This window comes from Pseudonaja textilis, chromosome 3 (genome assembly GCF_049901715.1).
Source record: "Pseudonaja textilis isolate UNSWEBS1 chromosome 3, rPseTex1.2, whole genome shotgun sequence".
NCBI classification, from domain to species: Eukaryota; Metazoa; Chordata; class Lepidosauria; order Squamata; family Elapidae; genus Pseudonaja; species Pseudonaja textilis.
Window position 1 is genome coordinate 96,714,825 of NC_141992.1, and position 24,950 is coordinate 96,739,774.

The 24,950-nt window shown below is 39.0% G+C and overlaps 1 protein-coding gene and 1 long non-coding RNA gene across 2 annotated transcripts; one reads left to right on the forward strand and one right to left on the reverse strand.

Annotated features, from left to right (window-relative positions):
- Nucleotides 1–421: 421 nt before the first annotated feature.
- LOC148126221 (uncharacterized) lies at nucleotides 422–5,570 on the reverse strand. Its single transcript, XR_015743004.1, has 2 exons — nucleotides 5,028–5,570; nucleotides 422–1,171 (listed from the first exon to the last, which is right to left on the reverse strand). It is a non-coding gene; the product is annotated as an uncharacterized LOC148126221 (long non-coding RNA).
- A 714-nt stretch (nucleotides 5,571–6,284) lies between these two features.
- GLUL (glutamate-ammonia ligase) lies at nucleotides 6,285–20,625 on the forward strand. Its single transcript, XM_026703289.2, has 7 exons — nucleotides 6,285–6,412; nucleotides 10,822–11,024; nucleotides 14,844–15,005; nucleotides 16,485–16,631; nucleotides 17,520–17,647; nucleotides 17,751–17,950; nucleotides 18,832–20,625. Exons 2-7 carry the CDS (start codon nucleotides 10,859–10,861, stop codon nucleotides 19,148–19,150), a joined length of 1,122 nt encoding a protein of 373 aa, XP_026559074.1. The 5' UTR covers nucleotides 6,285–6,412; nucleotides 10,822–10,858; the 3' UTR covers nucleotides 19,151–20,625.
- Nucleotides 20,626–24,950: the final 4,325 nt, after the last annotated feature.

Sequence of the window (24,950 nt, forward strand, 5' to 3'; positions counted from 1 at the left end):
TCTAGGAGGACTATCAAATTCTGTAACAGGTTTGCTCCCTATACCATCTGTCTGGTTAACTCGCAAGATTCATTTTTCTCACCATGTACATGCATACATCCAAATTAGATTTTGTTGTTTCTCTGTGTCATATATGTGGTTATATGCATGATTTTGTATTTATTTTGTCATGTTTATGTAGTGTATATTAGAGATGGAGACCCTTTAAGAGCTGTATGCAACAAAATTTCATTTTAATGTATGCCGATTAGTGTACATACAAAGCGACAATAAAGTTATTCTATGTCTACCTGTTAGGATTGATTCTCTTTAATGGTACTAAAGAGTTTTTGCCTTTTTTGGCACAAAAAGTTTGCTCTTAGCTATTATCTGCATCTAAAATTTGTTAGGAAATCAAAGCATTTATAACATGCAAAATACGAAGTTTATTAAATTGCTTTATGGACAATGCAAAGAAATCATTAATTCACTCCAATACCAGCATACTTTCCTTCACACCTCATGCCTAGTTATTGTGCAAAAGAAATACTAGATTTATTCACTCAAATGTGTTAATCTTAAACAATCTTTCCCAATCTTTGTTTTCTGGGTTGAATTTTATGCCAAACAATTCCAAAGGAACACTCATTAATTTGAAGTATCCCAAATTAATTAAACTGTTCTTCCCCTCGCTCTTCATTCAATTTCTCAGCAACTGAGCATTTAGTTCAAGTGACCAGATATGAACTTGTCTGAATAGGTTTTGTCTACTGTGAAATAATCAAGCATTTTAAGTACACTAAAATCTGGCAATCAATAAAGCACTGCTTAATAAAAAAAACCTGAGTTGAATAAATGAAAGTATGGACCAGGCAGTAGGTAGCATAAGCTTCTAAAACATAATTTTTAGAAGGCTTGCCTTTGCAATTTAGTGCTGTCCAAATATGTTGTATAATTTCCATGATCCTCAGCCAGTACTGCCCAATTGGTTTGTGGATTATGGATAATGTAATCCAAAAGCTAGGGGAATATCAAATTGTGGAAGGTTGCCCTGAAATAAGGATAGGATTTTTTTTTTGCACAAACAAGTCAATTTGTTTTGTCTCGCATCTGCAAGGAGGATGTGAAAATAGCAATAATCCTCAGATGTAATGGAAAGCAAGGTGTCTTTCAAATTCCGGGAATCTCGTCTCTGAAAAAAAAGAAAATATAGACATAACAGTTGTGCATGTTAATTATTATCTTGAGAATACTTCAAATGGCAACAACAGAAATAGAAATAACTATGTGTAATGAATGTATAGATTACAGTAGAAATGAAATATGGAAATGGGGACTAGGAGAATAATATCAGTTTTTATGATGAATTAGACTAATTTTTCCTATTAAAATTATATATATTCTGTATGTAACTAAAGGAGAAACTTGCAGATCCTGGATTGAAAAGTATACATGCAATGTAGTAGTTAGAAGAATATTGGTTTTAACCTATTAGGTGATAATTAAAAATTACATAATTAATGAGATTTAAAGGGGAGTTAATTATATGACATGGGGTGGCACACTCAAATTGTTAATAGTAGGGGAAAGTTTTCTGAAATGTTTGAATTGAGATTGAACTTTTGGAATGATGAATTAATTAAGTATATGCAATGAAAGTGCAAACCTGACAGAGAAAACTATAAAGCATAATGAAGATGATAATATGAGAGTTATTTAAAGCTTAAAGAAATAGGTCAAGTAATAAATTGAAAAATATATAAAATAAGCTGGAGGAAAGTGTGTAATAAACATGATAGAAAATATGAAAAGCAATGGTAAGATTTGAACTCAAATGTGAAAGAGGAATATGTAATTAAAGTCAGATCATTGGTTGCCCGCTCCTCTCTTTGGAAGTTGCCTTAGGAAAGTTCAAAACATTCTCAAAGATCCATCTCATCCTGGGAACCCTTTTTTTGAACTATTACCATCTGGCAGAGGGTACAGAATAATAAAAACAAGAACAAATAGGCTGAAAAACAGCTTCTATCCCAGGGCAGTAACTCTTTTGAATTCTGCTGTATGGTGCAGCGTTGGTGTGGTGTCAGGGATTTTCGGTTCAATGTGTGAAGGGTGAAGGATGTGTGTTTGTGTTTCTTTTCATGGTCATGGTCATGATCTGCACTGAAGATGGTGTTTGATTTCGTTGTATGAGGTGCAATGACAATTTTTTTTAAAAGTAAACTAAACTAAAATGTGATACCAGGAATTATGCTCTTCACTGAAAAAAGATGTTTTCAATATGTGAAAAGTGAATAAAATTTTATTTTTAAAAAAGAAAGAAATAGAAATAACAAAGCTCACTGCAAGGGACATGTGTTCTCAGGTAACCTGTTCAGTTTGCCCTCTGCAAACAGCCCAAACTTATATAGGTATTTCTGGACTTACAACAGTTCATTTAGTAACTGTTCAATGTTACAAAGGCCATGAAAAAAGTGACTTGTGACCATTTTTTACACTGATGACAATTGCAGCATCCCCAAGGTCATATGATCAAAATTCAGGTGCCTGGCAAGTGGTTCATATGGTATTTATGATGGTCGCAGTGTTCCAGAGTCACATGATTCGCCTTTGCAGCTTCTGACAAGCAAAGTCAGCGGGGAAGCCAGATTCACTTAACAACTGTGTTATTAAGTTAAGAACTTAATAAGTGGTGGCAAGAAAAATCGTACAATGGGGCAGAATTCACTTAACAAATGTTTTACTTAGCAACAGAAATTTTGGGCTCAATTGTTGTCATATAGTCGAGTACTACCTGTATACTTATTCTTAAAGGAATTCTTAAAGGAATTTGTCTTCAATTTGGACATCGAGTAGAAGATGGTGCTCTGTATTTTGTAAAGCAGTTATTTATTGATTACTTCAATGTATATAACTACTCACGTAAATGACTCTAAGCAGCTGACAGCAATTAAAACTATATACAAAACAAAATAAAATAACCAACACAATGAACAGTAGCTGAGATAACCCAAAACCCACCAACAACAACAATCAGCAAAGCCATTCTACAGGCTCTACCGAACATGAGTTCCCAAAACCAAGCAATTTAAGGCCTTACACAAAGCCCATAGGATTGGAGCTAATCTGATTTTAGGGAGACTTGACACATTTGTCTGTGGACACTGCTGAAAGATATCCAACTTCTACACATTTATACATCTTGTGTATTATCTTGAAGTGGATATCAAGCATTCAAATATATAAACCAAACAGCTCAAGCTTGTATACTCCAAGATAAAGCATCCGTTCATGATAACACAGACAGAAAAAGAGAGAGAGAGAGGGAGGGAGGGGGAGAGGAAGAGGGAGAGAGACTGGCCCAAGGTAATTCAACTGGATCTGTGACTAAGACAGGACTAGAATTCAGAATTCTCCTGCTTTCTAGTCTGATGCCTTAAGCACTACACCAAAACTAGGTAAAATAAGGATCCATAAACAGCAAATCCACAAGCATAAAGGGTTAGATAGGTCAAAAGCTGTATTTTGAATTGAGCTCGGATGCAAACTGCACATTATGTTAAAAATATCTCCAATCTTCCAGAAGCTGAATTCTGCATTAACTGAAGTCTATGGACTGTTTTCAAATGCAGTAGTAAATAGTGCATAATGCACAAATCAAACTAGTTTGTTAAAATCAGACTGTTTCTGTGTAATTGGGGCTGTTCAGTTATTGCAGATTTATGTAATCTTTCCACACTTCCTTTGAAGAGCTGAGATATGCTTAGAAATAGTTCTCATATTTCTGGCTCATCAAAAAACTGCCTCAGTTAGTCATTTGTGCCATGCCAGTTAGTTAAACCATGTTTTAAAGAATAAACTATGACTGGGTGCATAGAAGTGTCAATTCAATGGGCTGTTTTATCCTTTTCTGCTTTAGAATACGTACTCCTAAGAAAAAAAAAGTGAGGGAAGATATAGGAATTTTTGATATGAAAGATGTCATCAACTTTCTTATGTTATTTAAAAAACCACTAATGGTTGTATGTGAAAATGACAGGCAAAGCCTTGGTCTCTTCTTTTTTAAAAAAATAATCAGTACCAAAGGAGCAGGGCCTTTTCTGTCATGGCCCCACATTTTTGGAATTTATTTTCTGATGAATGGCATATGCCCTCTCCTATTTATTACTTAAAATTCGCTTCAAAAATAATTTCCAAAATACAAAGTTTGTACTGGGTCTGGTGCTTTAGGTATGGAAGCTGTGGGTGGCTTTTAGTGTCATTTTTTTTCCAGCCCTAGACTGAATAAATCGATAAATTAAAATAAATTTAAAAAAAAACAACTTGCACTGGGCCAGTGTGGATCCACAACCTCCATCCTGTAGTTGGACTGATGTGGGATGATAATAATGATGATATTGAGGGAAGTGGATTTCTGGTTTTTGTGTGTGTAATTCCTCTAAAAGGCAGGCTACAAAAGCCTTTTTAAAAAGACACTCTAACCAAGTTACCTACAGCCAAGAAAACAACTAATCCGGAAACAAAAGAGCTGCTTTCTTTTCCCCCGAGAACCTGTTTACTATCTTGAGCACTACATGTACCGGCATGTCAGCACCATTAATGGCTAAATTAGCTTGTCTCTTTGGACTGAGGGCGGGGAACGATAAACCGAAGCTACTTTCGCTTGGGCCGAAAACCCGGGTAAGCCGCGTCCTCCTGCTGGGCGTACAGAGAAAGTTACGCAAAGGCTGTAAACACCTTAACAAAAGACTCAGAGATCCTCCTCCTGTCCTTAACTTTCCGGGAATTCCTCGGAGAGCCCGGAAAAGACTGATCGGGCCTGCCAACCACATGCATGCTTTGGCCCGGCAAGTTCCTTTGGCTTTTGCAAAAAAAAAAAAAAAAAGGAGGCAGAGAGGCAGCAGAGACACCCTGGCTCGTAAAACACAAACGCAATGCACGAACGAACTGCATACATACGTAAAAAGGCTACAAGCCTTTGCACCCTCACAAACAAGGGGGGTCCGATCTAAGTACAGTACATAAAATTATACGTTGCAATGTCCTACCTGTCAGTGAATACTTCAGCTTCAACCATAACAATGCAAGAGCACACAATAGATACAAACTCAAGGTTAACCGCACCAAACTTGACTGCAGGAAATACGACTTCAGCAACAGAGTCGTGAATGTCTGCAATACTCTATCTGACTCTGTGGTTTCTTCCCCAAACCCCAAAAACTTTAACCTTAGACTGTTTACTATTGACCTCACCCCTTTCCTAAGAGGTCTGTAGGAGGCATGCATAAGCGCACCCACCAATCGTGCCTACCGTCCCTGTCCTATTGTTTCTTTTATTTTTCTTATATGTACCCATTTCATGTATTCATAACTATGTTTATACTTACTTATACCTGTTACCTTATAATTGCTGGACAAAATAAATAAATAAAACTAAATAAAGCAACCCCTGCATGGTGACTTGCTTGGTAAGTAGGAAGGATGGACCCTAGAATAACATCCTAAAAAAGACCGAAGGGGCAGGAGAGAAGCAGCTGGTCTCCCCCGGAAACCCCATTCCAGAGCACAGATCAGCTCCAACCTTGTTTTCAGAACCACTCACTTCGCCCTTCTGCATCGCCCGGCCGAAAAGCGGCAGCCCTTTCCGCGGTCGAAAGAAAAAAAAAGCAGCGCCTCCCTGCCTCCCTCCCGGCGGATTTCCTCGAAGGAAGCCTTAGGCGAGCTCCGTGCAGCAACGCTGCAAGTCTGCGGGGCTAGGGTTGGGCTCCCTGGCGTAGCTCTCTTTTAAGAGTCTAGAGACCCCCCCCTCCCCCACGATTTGCAACTTGCTCTTCATTTTCTCAGCCTCGGGATTTTTTGCAAACAGCTTTGCAGCTCGCGTCACCAAGGAACGGCCACGCGTGTGAGACGGGCACAAGAGAGCTTCGCTGGGCCGGATTGTCATCGGCACAGACCCAGAATGGGTGTCTCAAGCCGCGGTAACCACAGCTTCGGCTTCTTCCCGCAAACTGCCCTGAATTTATTTCCTCCTCCCGTCCAACAACCGAGAGGGAGCCCTCCCTCCCCCACTCGTCTTTCCCCTCCCTCCTTTCCCTGCCTCTCCGTTCCCTCCCTCCTGCCTTCTTTCCTTCCTTTCTTCTTCTTCTTCTTTTTTCCTCCTCCTCCTGGTTGCCCAATCGCTGGAGCCATGAGCCCCCCCATCAGCTGATCAGGCCTCGCACACGATTGGAAGAAGCCAATCAGCGAGCTGGGGGGATTGGCACCGGCCAGTAGTTAAAGGAGGCAGCCGGCAGCCGGCCTCCTCTAGAGCAGAGCATGGGCTTTAAACCTCTTTAAGCGGACGACGACTCGCCAGGCCTTGTGATTATTATTATTATTTTTGTCCCCGCCGGGGCCTCCCAACCGCTGCACCTTTTCCTTCACGACGGCCAAGGTAAAGGGCGCCTTGGTTCCTGTCAGCAGAGGCTGGAGTGGGGGGGGGGAGGAGGGGAGGGAGTCGGGGTTTTGAGGTGGATTTTTCCAATGAACCGACCGGATCATCTCCCTCCCCACCCCGGCGGGCTTAGTTGGGGAAGGTAGTGGGGGCGGGGGTTAAGGAAAGGGGAATAGGAAAATTTCGCTCTCATTTTGTTTCCCCCCCCTCTAGGATTGTGGACCAGCTTCCAACCCCGTTCCGTTATATAGGCTGCTGGGGATGCAGTTTTAAGAGGGTTGGTAGAAAATAGCCGGGGCGGCTCGTCACGGTCTCCTCATTTCTCCTTTAAACAAAAGCAATTAAGTTGTGAAGTGCGGTCCTAACGCGCTCCTGCTGTTGGGGGAGGGGGGGAGGGAGGGAGGGGCGTTCTGGAATCCCCGGGGGGGGGAAAGGGGGGGAGGGCTTTGTTAGCGCGTTCGAAACTCTCGCTCGTCCTTCTGCCGATGCCTCGAGTAGGCTGGCTAGCTGGAAGAAGGGCCATCCTCCAGCCATCAGCCCCGATGGCTTAGAGGAGATTTCCCCCCCGCCCAGCTGCTCGGATTTTGGAGGGAAAAAAGTGGGAAATACCGCGGAGGCCTAGGAGGACGCCCCCCACCCTCTTCTCCCGGTTTCTTGCGGGCCCTTGCTCGATCTTCTGCGGCTGGCTCGCTGTTGCTTTTTGAACCCCTTTGCCCCCTGGCTTTTGTTAAATGGGGAGGCAAAAGGAGGGGGGAATCCCCGAGGAAACGGCCCTATGGACTTGAAACGGCTCCAGTTCTGTCCCTTTTTTGCCTCGGCGTTTTTCAAAGGCTGGATGGCTCCGCTCTGGTTCAAGGCAGCGGCGGGGGGCATGGAAACAAGAGCGCGGTTGCCCTTGGGAGGGGATAAAATGGTCTCCCTCGTCATGCACTGGAGAAGAGAGGGCGCAGGGTGTAAAAGACGAGTAAAACTGAGCCCCCCGCAAGGTTGGAGCCAAAGGTAGAAGAAGAGGGGAGTGCTGGTTGAAGACAAAACATACACAGCCTTTTTGAGGGGGTTGATTTGGATTAGGAGCCAGGGGCTGCTGGGGTGTGATCTATGTATGAATGTAAAGTCGGACTCCTGGAATTCCTGCAGCTTTGGGGAGAAGGCAACAACGTTTATGGATTTATTGGTTTGCTTCTTTAATGTCCCCTGCCCTAACTGTAAAAGACAAAGCACATTGGAATAACCAGATAAAAACAAAATTCCAAAGCGGTTTGTTCCTTTGCCAATGAGAAACGGTATTGATTTTGTGTGTGTGTGTGTGTACTTATTTGCAAAGGCAACCACGGTTGCTGCTGTGTCAGCTTCCCCGGGGAGGGGCGGGTACAGGATGTTCCAAAGAGTGACTTGGCATTGTTTTCTTCCAGGATGGTTTTTTGATTTCCCAATCTAGAGTGCAACCCTAGAATTTCCTCGGGATCTTCCATCCAAGTACTAACTAGTCCAACCCAACTCTGCTTGGTTTTGTTGGTTTTTTTCCCACCCCTCCAAGATCAACTGAAGTTGACTAGATGCTGCCATCTGCTGTGCTTGTATATACATTACAATTTTAAAATCACCTTTAGAGAAAAAAAACAAGTGAAAAGTAGGATAATTCTAAGAATCCAATTTAGTGACACAGATGGTTCATTCAGTCATCAAACATGTCGAGAATGCCTGCAACAGCCGTGATTTACATGTGGCATATAAGACAATTCCTTATAAAAGGAAGGCTAGCTCAAAATCCAGGTAATATCAGGACTTGTTGGATTGTAGGTTACTGTGATGTTACTTGGAGCTACATATTTAGGAATATTTTTCCCAGAATGGGGAGTTGATACTATTTTCAATCCAATATTTCTATTGGTATAGAAGAGCAAAAATCCCGTGGAAGAAATTATCTAAGTCTTGTTTTTATTAATGAAATTGTCAAAAATCAGTATTTTGATAGGAACATAACATCGTAGCAAACAATTAACCTAAAATAAGTCAAATCCATATACATTATTTGTTGTAATAATTGGCTAGCTTCTAAAGAGTTGTAGGGCTCTTCATTAATTTTTTATTTTTAAGCAAGCCAAGGAAGGGCAAGGAATTTAACAGAAATGAAACAAATGTAAGTCACAATTTAATCTTGCCCTCTTAAATCCTGACAGGATTGCTCTATAGCTAATGCACTTGTAGAAATCCAGCATTTAACTTTTAAAAAAATAATAGAATTTGAATTTCACAATTGATATTTTAGTTAGCAGAAATGTGTAAATTGTACATTTTTTGACCTCACAATAGAATTATTGAATGGGATATAAACCTAAACAAAATGTGGAAGCTTGCATTTTCCACAAAAACATTTTATGGTTTTTAGCAAGAATAGAATGCTCTCTCCCTCTCCCCCCTTTCCCTCTCCTTTCTCCTTCACCCCTCCCTCTCTCTTAGGTATCCTACACCTTTTAGCAATATCTCCTTGACTACCTACTGCTAGTTCACTGTCTTTTAATTATACATTATTATTCAACTTCACATGAGGAAAAGCTTAAGCTTAGGGCTTGACTTGGAATGGTAAAGATTTCAGAATGCTAAAAAATTCCATTCTTTTGTGTTACCATCCAGTACATATTGTATTACAATGTGACATTTGCAGTGAATTAAAATTCAGAACATGAGAGAGTTTCATTGTGAGCAAGAACCTTTTTTGCAATTATTTTTTGGTGCTTCATGCAATACAGTTAGGTATCTGTTTCATGGTATAGAGACTATGTTGCAGGTACGGGAGTAATTCATTCTTGCATGGGATTGTCTAGTAGTAAAAATGCATAAGTAACAGTATCAGTTCACTACAAGAATGTGCAAAATTTAATTTGATTTTAACACTGACAGCTATATTTTAACATTGACAATTATATTAGGTCATTTAATATATGACCTAGTAGGAGTTATGAGGTGATGCTTATTAAGGTTTTGATGGGGTTCCAGATTTTTACATGCTAAATTATTTTTCTCAACTGGTGTCCTCCAGATCTCAGGAAAGGCAAACAGATTATTTCACATTTACCTCTGCAGGTTTTACTATTAGAGATTATTGCTATCCTATTTGAGATGCAAATGTACTCCAACAAATTTGAAAAATTCATGATTGAGATAGTTCTAGTAGATTTTTTAAAATTGTTTCCATTAATTTATAATAGCATGCCTTGGTCTGACATAAGAAATCAGATTTCTGCTATCATGGGAGAAGACATATTTTAATCTCATAGAAATTTCAGTATACAGGTTTAACATTCTAGGGTTTGCCCAACATTTCAACCAATAGACATCAAGTTGGTTCTACACTGATAACTCTAATATGAAATTTTGTCATCCTTTGGAACTCTCTTCAGTTGAAACCCATATAAATCTAAGGGAAAACTTTGCAGTTTAGCAAGTTTGTATATTACTTTTATAATATAAATAATATGGAGGGGTTTTGCCTTCATTTCATGATTTCCCTGTATTGCTTCTATGGATTTTACAACTTTAGGATAGTACTTTGGGAATTTTCAGTGTTATTTCTATGTATACTTTCCCACCCCACAAACAAGCTATTGGGGTATAGCAGCTGCCTTGTGTTTCTTGTAGTGGGGCTTATTGTTGAAAAGAAAAGCTACAAACCAAACAAATCTATCTTGATAGTAACCCTATTAAAAATTAAATTTATCAAACTTAGAAGCTGATACAGAAGTCTAATGAAATCATGAATATAGAGATAAGGACAATTAGAATGACATCAATATTTAGTTGGAATCCATTTGGGCCACGGCGCACACTTACCTTATCTCTCTCTTTTTATGATCAGAGTTCTAAATGACTAAGAATTGAAGCAGTCTTGGCAATAGTCATTTTCAGAACAAGGACTGTATTGTTTGTTATTATTCTTTTTCACAGATTACATTTCTTTAGAGCTTAGAATTAAACTCTAAACACCCATTATAATACATAAATGTTACTGGATAATAACTGTACAGCAACATTTCCCAACCAGTACCTTCCAGTTATGTTGGTGCATCTGCCATAATCCTATAGCCAAATTGACTGAGAATTATGCAGATTGTAGTCTTAAAGTACATTGAGGGCATCAGATTAGAATCAGTTCTTCCAAAGCAAGATATAGTTGCTTCAAGGCCTGATTTTCACCTTGTAGAAATAGTTTGCAATCTTCCACGATCTTCAGTAGAAATATGATGACTTGCAGCAGATATACATTTTGTACATGAATTGTAATCAGCTGTGGAAAATTTGTCATGCACTAAGCCAGCTCATAGGCTGGCACTCTGGGAATGTCCCCACTTGTTTTTTGGCAAGAACCCCTTTGGAAATTTTCTTAAGACACTCTTTTCCTCTCCCTCTAGGTCATCATCTTGCAGAATTTCAGGAACAACTGCAACCATGGCCACCTCTGCAAGTTCCCACTTGAGCAAAACTATAAAACAAATGTACATGAAGCTGCCTCAGGGTGACAAGGTGCAAGCTATGTACATATGGATTGATGGAACGGGTGAATTCTTGCGTTGTAAAACCCGGACATTGGAACGTGAGCCCAAGAATGTTGAAGGTAAGCAGATTTTGGAGTGAGCTTTCCAAGGAGAGAACCTACTTAGAACTGAGGAGAAATTTCCCGACAATTGGGACAATTGATCAGTGGAACAACGTGTCTCCATCAGTTGTGGGTGCTCCAACACTGATAGTTTTTAAGAAGAGATTGGACAAACATTCATCTGAAGTGGTGTAGGGTTTCCTGCTTTGAACATAGAGTTGGACTAGAAGATCTCCAAGGTCCCTTCCAACTCTTAATTCATAAAATCCTGAATTTTGACCAAAAGCTATCAAGCCAATTACTACTGAAAGAAACCAAAAATCTAAGTACCCTCTTGGCTTTTATTTTTTAATAATGAAGTCAGGATAAAAAGTCAAAAGAACAGCATCCACTGCCTTAGACTTAGGCTAGAGTCTTAGAGATGCTGTCATGACACTACACCCCATAATACTAGGTGAACTTATTTTTGAGTAGATGTGCATTAAACAGTTTAGTGAAAGAAATATGGTGGAGTAATTGCCACAGTTTAGTTTCCTTTCTAGCTAGATACCTGGTTGAGTTTCAGATTGGTGAAAAGATGCTTCTATGAACTGAAAAGCTCTAGTCTAGTTCATAATTTTGGGAAATCGTGTCTAAAACTGTGGTTTTGAGTTCTCAGATAAACTTACATTTTCTCCCCTGCTGCTCCCTATATCTGGAATCCCATTCAGAGTGTATTCTTGGTACCCTATCATCCCTTTCCATTCTATGAATAGAATTGAATATTTAGTACATTATACTGTATTTTTAACATTCATTCCCTCAGCTTCTCTTTTCACTTCATTCCTGTTGATGTAGGAAATATGGCACAAATATAGCAAGTCCTGTTGCATTTTGGAATAGGGAATACTATAACCTTAATCCTTTTCCACAAATAAATACTTTAACCATAAAATAAGATTCAAAACAAAGCTGCTAAGTTATCCAATGTTTTTCAGGATTTCGTTAAAATCACATTTTCTCACAACCACATACAGCCAAAAGGGGTAGAATTGATGAAATTCCAAGAAACCAGGAGGCGGCAGTGTGCAGTTAATTGCTGGCAAAGGGGTTTTTTAAATCCCTCTCCATACCTATTATTTCTTCTAGTTTTGATCTCATAACTATTTTTTTTCAAGAGTAAAAAATTGCCTACCTCAGAAAAGCTATACAAGATGTGTTTGTATATGTGCTTATCCATTCCATCCAATCTTTTTACATTACAAATAGAACTGCAATGCATTGTATTCTCGATACGCAAGGAAGTAATAATAAACGGAACCAACCATTTCAGTTTTAAAAGAAATTGGATTATTTTGTTGATGAAGATCACATGTAGGATGAAATGCCTTATGCTTAGATGAAATACATGTCAAACTTCCAGCTGATGTAAATAAATATATAAATTAAAATAATATATATATATTTGCTAAATAAAATAAATGATGGAACAGGCTTAGTCTTCTGCAGTTATTTTTTTAATCTGTATGACCATTGCGTTAATTTTGAATTATGGATACCTTCTTCAAATCCATATTTGGGAGAAAAGGATTTAAATAACTAAGATCTGTCTCTTCTCTAATTTCTATGGAACAACTCAAACTTCTTTTCAAAAACTATCATATTTGTGAAGCATGTCTGGAGACATCAGTGTACCTGGAAAAGGCTAAGTTAGAGAACTGCAGCCAAAATGTATTACTTCACTTGAACCTCACCTTTTTTCCAAGACTATAATCTGTCAGGCCTGAATGGTAAATGGCAGAGGTGCTCCTGGCAGGATTCAATCTTTTGTGCTGCTCTTGAAATAAAGAATTCCTTGGCCCTTAGTTAGTTCCTTGAATCACAGATGGCAAGCACTTGGCTTTTGTCTGCTTGCCTCCCTCATTTCCAAGACTGTTAATCTCTGCCCATTTTGTGCCCTTTTTTTGAAGCCCTTGCGCCTTAGAGCAGTGTTTCTCAACCTTGGCGAGTTTAAGATGTGTGGACTTCAACTCCCACAGTTCTGTAAGTTGAAGACCACACATCTCAAACTCGCCACAGCTGAGAAACACTACCGTAATGCTTTTCTTTTTATACTCTCCCTACTGCGGAAAGAAACACTGCCTTTTCCTTCAGCTTTTTCTTGAGTGCTTGTCAAGGTAACTTCTTGACTGGAAAATAAACCTATTTTAAGATCCGAAACAAAAACACAGTCTCCTTTTTCTCATTCCCAAAAAAATTACAATAATAAATTACAGAACTGATCATCTCAAACAAGTGGCTTGATGGGAAATCCTCTCCCTACTGCAGTCTGTTTAGCCTGCTTCCCTGGCCACCTCCAAGTTCTGAAACCTTAATTTCAAAAGGGGGAAAATAATGATATAAGATGGAGCTTTCTAGACCACACAATCGGTCCAATATTTTTTAGGGAATATACCTTTGGTGTGGCTCCCTGTTCTTGCCCTGATTTATGTACACAGTACAGATGGGCAAGAGAGTATATGCAAAAACCTGGCCTTTTCCTTGACTTAGAATAAAACAGCACCCCCAGCGCAATCAAAAACAGGAGAATATCTTCCCTGGTTGCTATGGAGCTAGCCAGAGATGGTTATGAAACCTGCCCAGTGTGTATAGCTCATTAGGAGCATTTAGTTTAAGGCTTTGTTTTTATTCCAAGGAAGTGGCTGACACAACTTGTTTAAATCATTTCACCACCTTCACCATATGAAAGGGATTAAACTGATTAACTAGATTTAATGTCAGTTGCCCTGTGCTTATTTATTCATTAATTTTCCTCCTCTTGACAATTATCAGTACTGAATACCATGGGCAAACAAGAGGCATACATTTTCTAGGGCAATGAAAGTTCCAAAATGAGTAATGCTATAACCCTTGAGTCTATTCAGAGTTTTTTCAAAAATTACTCTATTTCTGTGTTTTGGAGTCGTGTTTCCTCCCCTCCCCCCCAATATATACTTCTTGACAAAAACTAAGAAAAAGTACTTAGCAACAAGTCACAGGCAAGAGCTGAGAACAGATGCTCCGTTGCGGTTGCCAACTATACTCCCAGTGGTTTAAAGCAAATCTTTCTACAAAACTTTATGCCTGTCAAATTATAAATAAAATTATAATCCTGGAGAATCGTCCCTGTCCAGATTGTCTAGTGGTAGAACTAGGCATTAATATGAAATATTTGCACTAAGTTGGTATAGAGAAAGGAATAGTAATAGCACTTAGACTTCTATATCACTCTGTAGTGCTTTACAGCACTCTGGGCAGTTTACAATGACAACTTATTGACCCCAACAATCTGGTCCTCATTTTATTGACTTTGGAAGGCTGAGTCAACCTTGAGCTGGTCAGGATCGAACTCCTGGCAGTAGGCAGAGTTAGTTTGCCATACTGCATTCTAACCACTGTGCCACCATGGCTCCTCTGCATTGAAGCATCCTAGATGCCTTTTGATGTGCTTGTCAGTGAATGTCTGAAGTGAGTTTTTAATTCACCGGGGGCAAAACTGATCTCACAATTGTTACAACTATAAAAGTAACATGTTAGTGCCATCAGCAAATATTGACTATGCTTGCTTTTAAGATTATTTGTGATAACTAGTTATGGCAGCTACCTACAGTTTTACACTTGGGACATGTAATAAGTAGTAGTACATCCAGTGACTTTAGCTGGCTAACTCCCATTAATGAGTACAGTGTGAGGTATATTTTTATTGATGGAAGTCATTGATAAATAAATCATTGTGTGAGTAACAATAGCAAAATTAAATAGTACAGGTTTATAAAGTGTGTAGAAGTGGCTTAACTTCAATCTTATTTTTGTTTTCAGACCTACCAGAGTGGAATTTTGATGGCTCAAGCACTTTCCAGTCTGAAGGCTCAAACAGTGACATGTATCTTGTGCCTTCAGCCATGTTTCGAGATCCTTTCCGCAAAGACCCAAACAAACTGGTTTTATGTGAAGTTTTAAAGTACAACCGCAAGCCCGCAGGTGTGTTCCAGCTTTGGCCTTTTAAAGTTTCTTTCCTGACCACGAAAAGAAGTTCAGAAACTCCCCCACCACTTCATTGAGATGAATAATGAAGCAGAGGTTTAGCCCTTGTATTGTGCACAAAAAAGCACCCTTTTTAGTCTGCCTTGCCTGGAGAAAGTGTGTTTAATGTTTTGAGAAAATATGACTGGAGTTTAAGACTATTAAAACTGATAGCCTCAGGTCACGAATACTAAATGAAACCTCCAGTTCACACTTAAAAATATCTGGAGGAGGATCACCCTACAATTCATTCCAAGTTGGGAGGAATTTGCCTTTTTCTGATGAATGAGATTTTAAAGTTTTGTTTTGTTATATCCTTAACTGACAGAGCAACAAAGAACAAGTATTTTTTGTCACAGCTTCCCCTCCTTTCACTGTTAACAATGGTCACTTTAAATGGGGACTTGCAGTTCCACTGAAGATGAGAATTGTGGGCTACTACCTAGCAGGGTAATTTAAAATAGTGATTTATTGAAATATAGTAGGTTACAATTCACTTTCCAAGGCCATCTATGTTTCTGTAGGAAGGTAATATAGCCTGTTGCATTATGGAACATCATGTATGTAACAGGAGGTCTCTGACATAATGCTGTGATATTTCATTTGCATTTTGATCCCAATTGTTCAGTAGAGATCATTGCAGAACGGTCAGATACTACCGCATCATCCTAATGACATTTATGCAAAACAAGAACTAAAAAAAACCTTGCTTTTGCACCAGGCCATACTGCCTGACCATGTCTAGCGTGACATTTTTGGTAACAACTTGCCAGATCCTTTTAGAAAAATATAACCCAGCCTGCAGTTGCCAGAAAAAAAAGTTATTGAATGCTCTCATGTGAAGCCACTTCCAGCCACAAGACTTGCATTCTCCAAAGTTTCAGCTGATTTCTTGTCAGCTGGCAGGAAACAGTTTTTGCTCATGCATCTCTCATTTAACTTACTGAACAATGTTTCCCCTTTTAACTAATGCATCACAATCCTGAAGAAAATGTGAGGTTTGTTAACCATCCTGTTAACCATCCTGTTTTACTAGCCAGGCTGACAACACTGTTGCTGTTTTTTCTTGATATTGATCTTTAATCAAGATTGCTTAGCTAAAATATTCAGGGGACTCAAAAGGTTATCCAGCTTCCGCTGCACCTAGCAATGTAAAAATAAATACAGTGTGGTGTTTTTATCTTGCAAGGTGACTGGGGAAATTAATTGGGGAAAGCACTTTAGGCCAATTAAGCTTTAGAGATTGGCCAAACCATCAACCAAAACCCTTCTGTTCTGTTAAAAAAAAACCCCTTGTTTAATCTTAAATCTTTGCTCAAGAACAGTGAAGTACAAATATATAAAGTTGCAGTTCAAATTCATAATATACCCCCCTTTTAAGGAAAGGTTAAAATCTATATGAATGACCAACATTGGCTTATTCCTTGTTTCTTTTAGAAACAAATCTACGATCTACTTGTAAAAGGATTATGGACATGGTGTCTAACCAGAACCCCTGGTTTGGAATGGAGCAAGAATATACCCTTCTAGGAACAGATGGACATCCCTTTGGTTGGCCTTCCAATGGCTTTCCTGGACCACAAGGTAAGAGTCCTACCTGAAATTCCTATGAAACCTTGAATGCACAACCACTAATTGCAGTCTGCCATTGAGACACCACCATGTTAGTGATAGAGCTACTGCTTTTCATACATAAAGATTAGGCCCTTGATATTAAATGAGAATTTAGACAGCAGAAATCCATTGCTGAGGTAGATGGACACTGGCCCAATCAAGAGAAATTCCCAATTCATGAGACAGTGTGGAAATGTTTAAAGGAAGAGAGTCATGCTTTCAACTGTGAAACTCCTTGGATTAATCTAATGGTGATCTTAGCCAATCAGAGATCACATTTTGAACAGGATAATATTGGAATTAGATTACTTGAGGATATCACTAAAGGTAAATTAATGATGATTGAATAAGAAATGATAACATAATTTAATTAAACTTTTTACAGGTAGTCCTTAACTTATACCCACAATTGAGCTCAAAATTTCTGTTAAGTGAGACATCTGTTAAGTGAGATTTGCCCCATTTTCCTTTCTTGCCACAGTTGTTAAGTGAATCACTGCAGTTATTATATTAGTAAGATGGTTGTTAAGTGAATCTGACTTTTCCCATTGGCTTTGCTTGTCAGAAGGCCACAAAAGCTGATCACATGACTCCAGCACGCTAGAACTGTCATAAATGCATGCCAGCAGCCAAGCCTCTGAATTATAATCGCATGACCATGAGGATGCAGCCATGGTCATGTATGTGAAAATTGTCATTAGTCACTGTTGTAACTTCGAATTGTCACTATAAATGAATGGTTATAAGTCGAGGATTATCTATACAGGAGCATCCTCTATATAACATGGATTTGCTAAATGTGGTGACTACAGCTATAGATTCTCCCACTGATTTCTTTTGCTTCTTGTGTTTCTCCAGGGCCATATTACTGTGGAGTTGGAGCAGACAAAGCTTATGGTCGAGATGTTGTAGAAGCCCATTATCGGGCCTGCCTGTATGCAGGTGTGAACATTGGAGGCACAAATGCAGAAGTTATGCCAGCACAGGTATTAACCCTTGCTGTTAATGCTTAACCTTTTACCACTGGAATTCAGTATGCGCAGAAAAGGGTGGGAATGATCCACTGATTTCATTCTGATTCTCTTGTAGTGGGAGTTTCAGGTGGGCCCTTGTGAAGGTGTTGACATGGGTGATCACCTCTGGATTGCTCGATTCATCCTTCATCGAGTATGTGAAGACTTTGGTGTCATTGTATCTTTTGACCCCAAGCCTATTCCTGGCAACTGGAATGGAGCTGGATGCCATACTAACTTCAGCACTAAGAACATGCGAGAGGAAGGAGGCCTCAAGTAAGTGCTACTCCTTTGTTGCAAAGATGCTCTAAGGGAAGGAGAGGCTTTAAGAGGCAAGGAGAGACACAATATTACTACTGTGTTGTAGAGACTAATAGTACAATAATAGCACTTCATAGTAAGGAACATAAATAGATATATATACATTGAGCATGGGGGAAATCCTTGCAAATCAAAAACTAAAGGCAAACTATATTTGATATTATTAAGGATATTTCTGTTAGCAGTGTTTGTATATTTTTTTACATACAAGAATGCTTAAAATTGGATTTATCTCCATTCATTGCAAAGGATGGCTTATTGTATTCTGCAAGTTGGATGAAATACTCTACCAAATGCCTTTTTAATTTTAAGTATGAGCAAGAAGGGGAAACCATTTTCACAATGTTTTCTGAACCTTTATCATTAAGGGTTTTTAAAAAAATATTTGGAGGCTCAGGAGAATGCCTAGCTTTAAACATATATCAAGAGTAGAGCTATTTATATATTAAGATTTTATTTTTATTTTTAATGTTTGAGATTTTTCTGGGATATCTGGAATAAAATATTAAATAGCCTTTGCTGTATCCCCAGTGAAATTGCAACGTGTATAATCTTAGCCATGATGGCACAATGCTTAGAATGTAGTACTGCAGGCTAGTTCTTCTGATTGCCAACAGTTCGATCTTGACAGGGTCAAGATTGAGTCAGCCTTCCACCCTTCCGGGGTTGGTAAAATGAGGACCCAGATTGTTGAGGGGCAATATGCTGACTCTGTAAACCGCTAGATAGGGCTGTAAATCACTATGAAGTTTAAGTGCTATTGCTATTAGCAACATAAACAGCTGAGCACCCACGGGGCCATTTTTGATCATGCTCTTTTTTTTTCCCTTTCACAGACAGATCGAAGACGCCATTGAGAAGCTGGGTAAGCGTCACCAGTACCACATCCGCGCCTACGATCCCAAAGGAGGGCTGGATAACGCCAGGCGCTTGACCGGTTTCCATGAGACGTCAAACATCCATGAGTTCTCTGCTGGAGTTGCCAACCGTGGGGCCAGCATTCGTATTCCAAGAAACGTGGGCCAGGTTAAAAAGGGCTACTTCGAGGATCGACGGCCTTCTGCTAACTGCGACCCGTATGCTGTGACCGAAGCACTAGTCCGCACCTGTCTTCTCAATGAAACTGGCGACGAACCTTTTGAGTACAAGAACTAAGTGGGCGTGTCCCATTGTGCTCCTGCTCTCTTCTGCATTTTCTAGATATTAATTGTGAGGGCATGAAATTCCATGTTTGTGCTCCCTCTCCTAAAACTGACCCTTTTATTTCTTTGTATGGGAGAGGGAAGTGTAGTCTCTTTCACTGTTTTGTTCTGTCATTTGAGGGGCACAGGAGAAGACATGTGGGATTTTACCACTATTTCATGTAATTCATCTGTATGTCTTTGACAGGGTTTCTCAGTAGCTTCCAGGAATAGATGGCAAACTTGAGACCCGGGTAGTGGAGTGGAGATAGAAAAAAATATATCTTTGGGATCTCATTGTTCTCCCTTCCCTGGATTTGCACTTCATGGCCTGCATTGAAATGAGCAAAAGTGCAATTGCGTGTCATTCACTTTGGTGAAATGAATCTGGCATCTTACCACCACTCAAAAGTGCTGGTACTCAATACAGATCCACAAGGAAGTGCTTTCAAGGGCAGAAAGACATATAGTAATACCTTTTCCTTGGACTCCTAAAGTATTCCTATGCGCAGACTTTTTTCCTGCCAGAGTTAGAAATATTTTCATGTTTGTAAGTCCTTGGCCGTTGTTTCCTTCTTGGGATTAGAAATTGTAGATTTTATTTCAGAAGTTGCAGAATGCTTCAGTCTGTTCTTGGAAGCTAGCTGATTTTCTGTTTCTAACACAAAGTGAAATAGTCTTTTTATATATATATTTAAATGTCTAAAAACACCTATGAAAATCGTTGTCTTTTTTTTTTTAAGGTACACTAAATCAACCCTTTGCTGCAAGGGTCTGTGGGTTAAGGCTCATAGATAAAATGGGAAGGTGGGAAAAAGTTTGTTGAGAAGAAAAGTTAGCTATGTGGTTCCAAAACCAGTTTGAAGGTTTGTTTCACACGAGAGGCTGTCAGTTTACAGGCTTCTAAATTAAAATAGGCATTAACTTTTAATTTAAACTAAAGCCGCTGGCTGTCTAGGCTAAGCTGCGTGCAGCTGGCTGCAGCAACAGAGATGCGCTTATGCTTCAAATGAAGAGTTGACTGGTCAACTTTAACCATATTTTTGACAAATAATTGGCAGGGAATGGAGGGCATTCCCTGCCAATTATTATAAAATCCTTGGTACGATTTGCATTAAAGCAGGGCTTTTCAAAAGAAAGCAAAAGAGCACAGGATGGGAGGGGAAATTGGTTTTTTTTGGAGATTTTAAATAACACATTTTTAGGAGATTCTAAAGTTGTACAGTTTTACAGAGACCACTGCTATTCCAGTAGGTACACCTTGGCACTCAAACATACCTGCCAATTCTGCCAGGGAGTTGTTAATAAGCATGGTTGACTTCAGAGGAAATATTAGTGGCTCAGGATTTTGTACTTTGATGTCTTGGATGGTGTCAATCATTTTCCGCTGCCTTTGGAACTTGAGAAGGAGGGCGGGGCGGGGATTTGTAATAAAATAATTAAAGCCAATAGTGATTCTCTGCCTGTGTTTTTCATGATCGGTTTGCACATAGCTTCCAATAACCTGGCAGTACCACCCTAACTCTTTCCACCAGTCAGCCTAACTTTACACAAGTTTGATGCTTACCATAGTGCTTACCATAAGCATAATGTTATGATGCTCAAAACATAACATCACTACCACTAGCCAGAATAGTCATTGCAATGATGGAAGTTACAACTATAAAAGTAACATGTTATGCCATCAGCAAATATTGACTACGCTTGCTTTTAAGATTATTTGTGAGAACTAGTTATGGCAGCTACCTATAGTTTTACAATTGGGACGTGTAATAAGTAGTAGTACATCCAGTGACTTTAGCTGGCTAACTCCCATGAATGAGTACAATGTGAGGTATATTTTTATTGATGTAAATCATTGATATTTAATAGCAGGGGGCCAGATCTGTAGGACAGGACATAAATGAAGTGTGATGGTCTTGGCCCTCTTTAATAGACTGCTATTGAGCATCACGAATAATCAATTTATGGAAGACCAAATTAGTCTAGCAACTATCATTCCTGTTAACATTCAACAGAACGTCAGTGGCTGTTGTTGCATTGGGTTACAAACAATTCCACAATTACCACTATCACGTCTTGCATTTTCAATGGGAAACATCTGCTTGAGGAGCTACGTTATGGTTTTTATGCTGTCTTTTCCAAAAATGTGAAAAGTAGAACTACAGGGGGGAAAGGGGGAAATGAAATGTGTTTTTACATCACCCTCTCTAGAAAACGAAGAGCTGAAAAATTAAGATTTGCCCCAAAGCAAGTTTGCGGCTATTATACAGATTTGCATTCATGGCAACAATCCATCACACTGCCACCTTTAAAAAAAGAGAAGAATCTATGTTTGTGGCACGAATGTACACTTAAAACAATCTTGCTCAGATCCAGCCCAAGAAATGCCTGTTTATACATGATTGCTCTCTTACATCTCTTCTCTCCTTAAAGTCAGGTTATCTGGAGATGTTGCTTTATTTATATGTGCAATGCAATGTTTTGCCAGAGTTGGGCTGCCATCAGTTCTCATTACTGCATCAAAGGACATGGAGCATAGCACAGTGGGCAGGGTGCTGACAAAAAAGTTTTCCTTCAATTTTCCCCAGCTTTGCAGCATCCACATCTAGAGGAAACTCAGAATCCTGCTTTTGAACTTACAAAGGTCAGGAGCCCTGGAAGGGGTGTTGGGTCCAGTATTTGAGAACCTATTTATTTTTACAATCCTGTGCCAAAGACAGCTAGTCTCAGAACTGTGAGGCTGTGCTTCTGTAACAATGTTTATATAAGCACATTCTGAAATAACAGGAAAATCAAAGTGGAGAGGAGAACAGAGATGTTCAGAAAGGCAACAACAATGAAGAGTGGTTTGCATAACGATTGAAAAAGGATAAGGCAGGATACAGTTCATAGGATTAAGGGTTTTGAGGGGCGGTCTTACCCCCAGGTTATCTGCCCAGACCCCATATTCAAAAAATGGAATACAATGGAAGTCCCTTTCAATGAGCAATCTCATTTGTAGGACCCAGGAGGGGTGCCTTCTTGATGGTAACCCTTTTCTTAGTAAATGGTTCTCCTGACATAGCAATAGCTCTTTGACTTATTTAGAGCCTCATTGTTTTACAGCACTCTCTGGGCACTTTACAATGTCAGCATATTGCATCTTGCCCCCAACAATCTGGGTCCTCCTTTTACTGACCTCGGAATCAACCTTGAGCCAGTCAGGATCGAACTCCAGGCTGTGGGCAGAATTTGCCCACAATATTGCATTCTAACCACTGCACTACCAAGGCTCCTGAAATAGGGTTGGTTCCAGCCATCCAGGTCTTTAGAAAGACTGTTGAGACCTAGTTGTTTCCTCAGGCCTTTGGATTATGACGTGTTGGAGCCCCACTGGATAATGGTGTTATTGTTTGGATTATCATTCAGTTGTTTTATTTCATTATTGTTTAAAGATGTATTCACTGTGGTTTTGTACTCCTTTTGTCAGGTTGGTGAGCTTTTTGTTTCCTTTTGATAACCTGGCCAGAGTCATCCTGGCTGTGCTGGGCAGCCATATTAATTTTTTAAAATAAAAACATATTTCTAGGGTTTTCATTTACCTATGAAAGTCTGATTGCAGTTCATTATTATATTAACTAAAAACACAGACTTTGCTGAAACCCCTAAGGAAATTTCTAGCTTCTAATAGCTGGTACCTCACCCTAAAGTACTAAATTAATATCATGATGGCGAATCCAAGATTATTGTTGCTGTTATTATTTTGTAAGAGACTGAATGGGCAAACAATTGAAACATAACTGAGTTTGTTATAATACAACCGGAGGATGTTTTGTTGTTAGTGTTGCTTCTAACTCCTCCTTTTGCTGGAATTACAAATAGATAGCGCTGATCTGCTATTCTAGATTCCCTTTCAGATTATAGAATCTATACCTCTGTGGGATATTTAGGTACAGTTGCATATGCTTTAATCTCAGAGATAAGTATGTATTCCAGATTGTCCCCCAACCTCTCCAGAAGTATTGGCCCTCAAAATGTTTTGCCAGCATGACTGATTAGCACAAAACCAGATTTTTTTTTAAAAAAAATATTGTTCACCTCTTGAATATAAGAAATCCTTGCCAATTTACTGAAAAACTTTCTAGGAGCAACTAGCAGATCCCAATTTACTTTCTGCCCCCTCCCATTTAATTATTTAACTTGAAATGCAGCTTCTTTTCATCACTATTATAACTTCAGTTTGTGCTATTCCAGCATAACTGTTGTGCTGTACTATATTACGAATAGCTGTATTCAGCTTAATACAAGTAATCATTCCTTAATAACTGCTCTATTTAGAGAGTTTTGGAAGTTATGGCACTGAAATGTAATAGGGATTAGAATAGAATAGAATAGAATAGAATAGAATAGAATAGAATAGAATAGAATAGAATAGAGAGTCGAGTCGAATAGAATAGAGTAGAATAAAGTAGAATAGAATAGAATGTAGAGTAGAGTAGAGTAGAGTAGAACAGAATAGAATAGAGAGGGGTAGAGTAGAGTAGAGTAGAGTAGAGTAGAGTAGAGTAGAATAGAGTAGAGTAGAGTAGAGTAGAGTAGAGTAGAGTAGAGTAGAGTAGAATAGAATAGAATAGAAGAATAAGGTAGAGTAGAAGAGTAGAGTAGAGTAGAATAGAATAGAATAGAATAGAATAGAATAGAATAGAGTAGAGTAGAGTAGAGTAGAGTAGAGTAGAATAGAATAGAATAGAATAGAATAGAATAGAATAGAATAGAATAGAATAGAATAGAATAGAATAGAATAGAATAGAATAGAATAGAATAGAATAGAATAGAATATCAGAGTTGGAAGGGACCTTGGAGGTTTTCTAGTCCAATCCCTGCTGAAGTAGGAGACTCTAGTCTATACTATTTCAAACAGGGGCCTGTCCAGTCTCTTCTTAAAAGCCTCCAGTGATGGAGCACCCACAATTTCTGAAGGCAAAAGCTTTTCTAGTGATTGACTGTTTTCACTGTTGGAAGTTTTTTTTTTCTTAGTTCTAGGTTGGATCTCTACTTGATTAGTTTCCATCCGTTGTTTCTTGTCTTGCCTTCTGGCAAGACAAGACTGAAAAATAGGTTGATCCCCTATTCTTTGTGTACTTATGTGTCCCCCATCTTCTTTATATTCTTATGACCATCATATAACAACACTGAGATATCAAGGCAACAGGTTGCTCATCCCTCTGCCAAGTTCATTCATTTTCATTTATAATGGAAAGTAAGGTTAGCAGACATGGCTTTCAAAATATCTGGTTGATCAAACGGATCATTGGACGAGAGCAAAAAAACAAAAGCAACCATCCCAGTTTTTGAGCTCAGATCAGATAAACTTGTTATGTTGGTTTATCATTTAGTATGCATGAATGAACAAGGCTACTTGTTCAACAAACTGTGGGCTAGAGCAACATGTCAGCCAATCTTTAATGAAATGTTATTTTCATTTTTTGAACATTAACTCAAAAAGTGCTGAATGTCTAAAAACTTCCTATTGTTTCTATGTCCTGAAGGGTACTTTTCTGCAAATGCTGAAATTGACTAAAGAAGAATCCTGCCTTTTAATTATTATTCTTATTATTTTATTTCACTGCATGCCATAAATCATGTATCAGAAAGGGTCTACCTAAGGCCCTTGAAAGTTGTTCCATCAAATCTAGCAGTTCACCAGTTTTTCACACAAAAATTTAGTGATGCCACTTGCCACTAGAATTTGGTTGCAAGCCAACATCTAAAATGGTGATGGTAGTCCGAAG

What these genes read in the sequence shown, in the direction of transcription:
- GLUL (XM_026703289.2), top strand. Translation starts at nt 10,859, where the DNA reads ATGGCCACCTCTGCAAGTTCCCACTTGAGCAAAACTATAAAACAAATG. An exon ending in CAGAAGTTATGCCAGCACAG is followed by an intron (nt 17,648 to 17,750) that starts GTATTAACCCTT and finishes ATTCTCTTGTAG; the next exon opens with TGGGAGTTTCAGGTGGGCCC. An exon ending in CGAGAGGAAGGAGGCCTCAA is followed by an intron (nt 17,951 to 18,831) that starts GTAAGTGCTACT and finishes TCCCTTTCACAG; the next exon opens with ACAGATCGAAGACGCCATTG.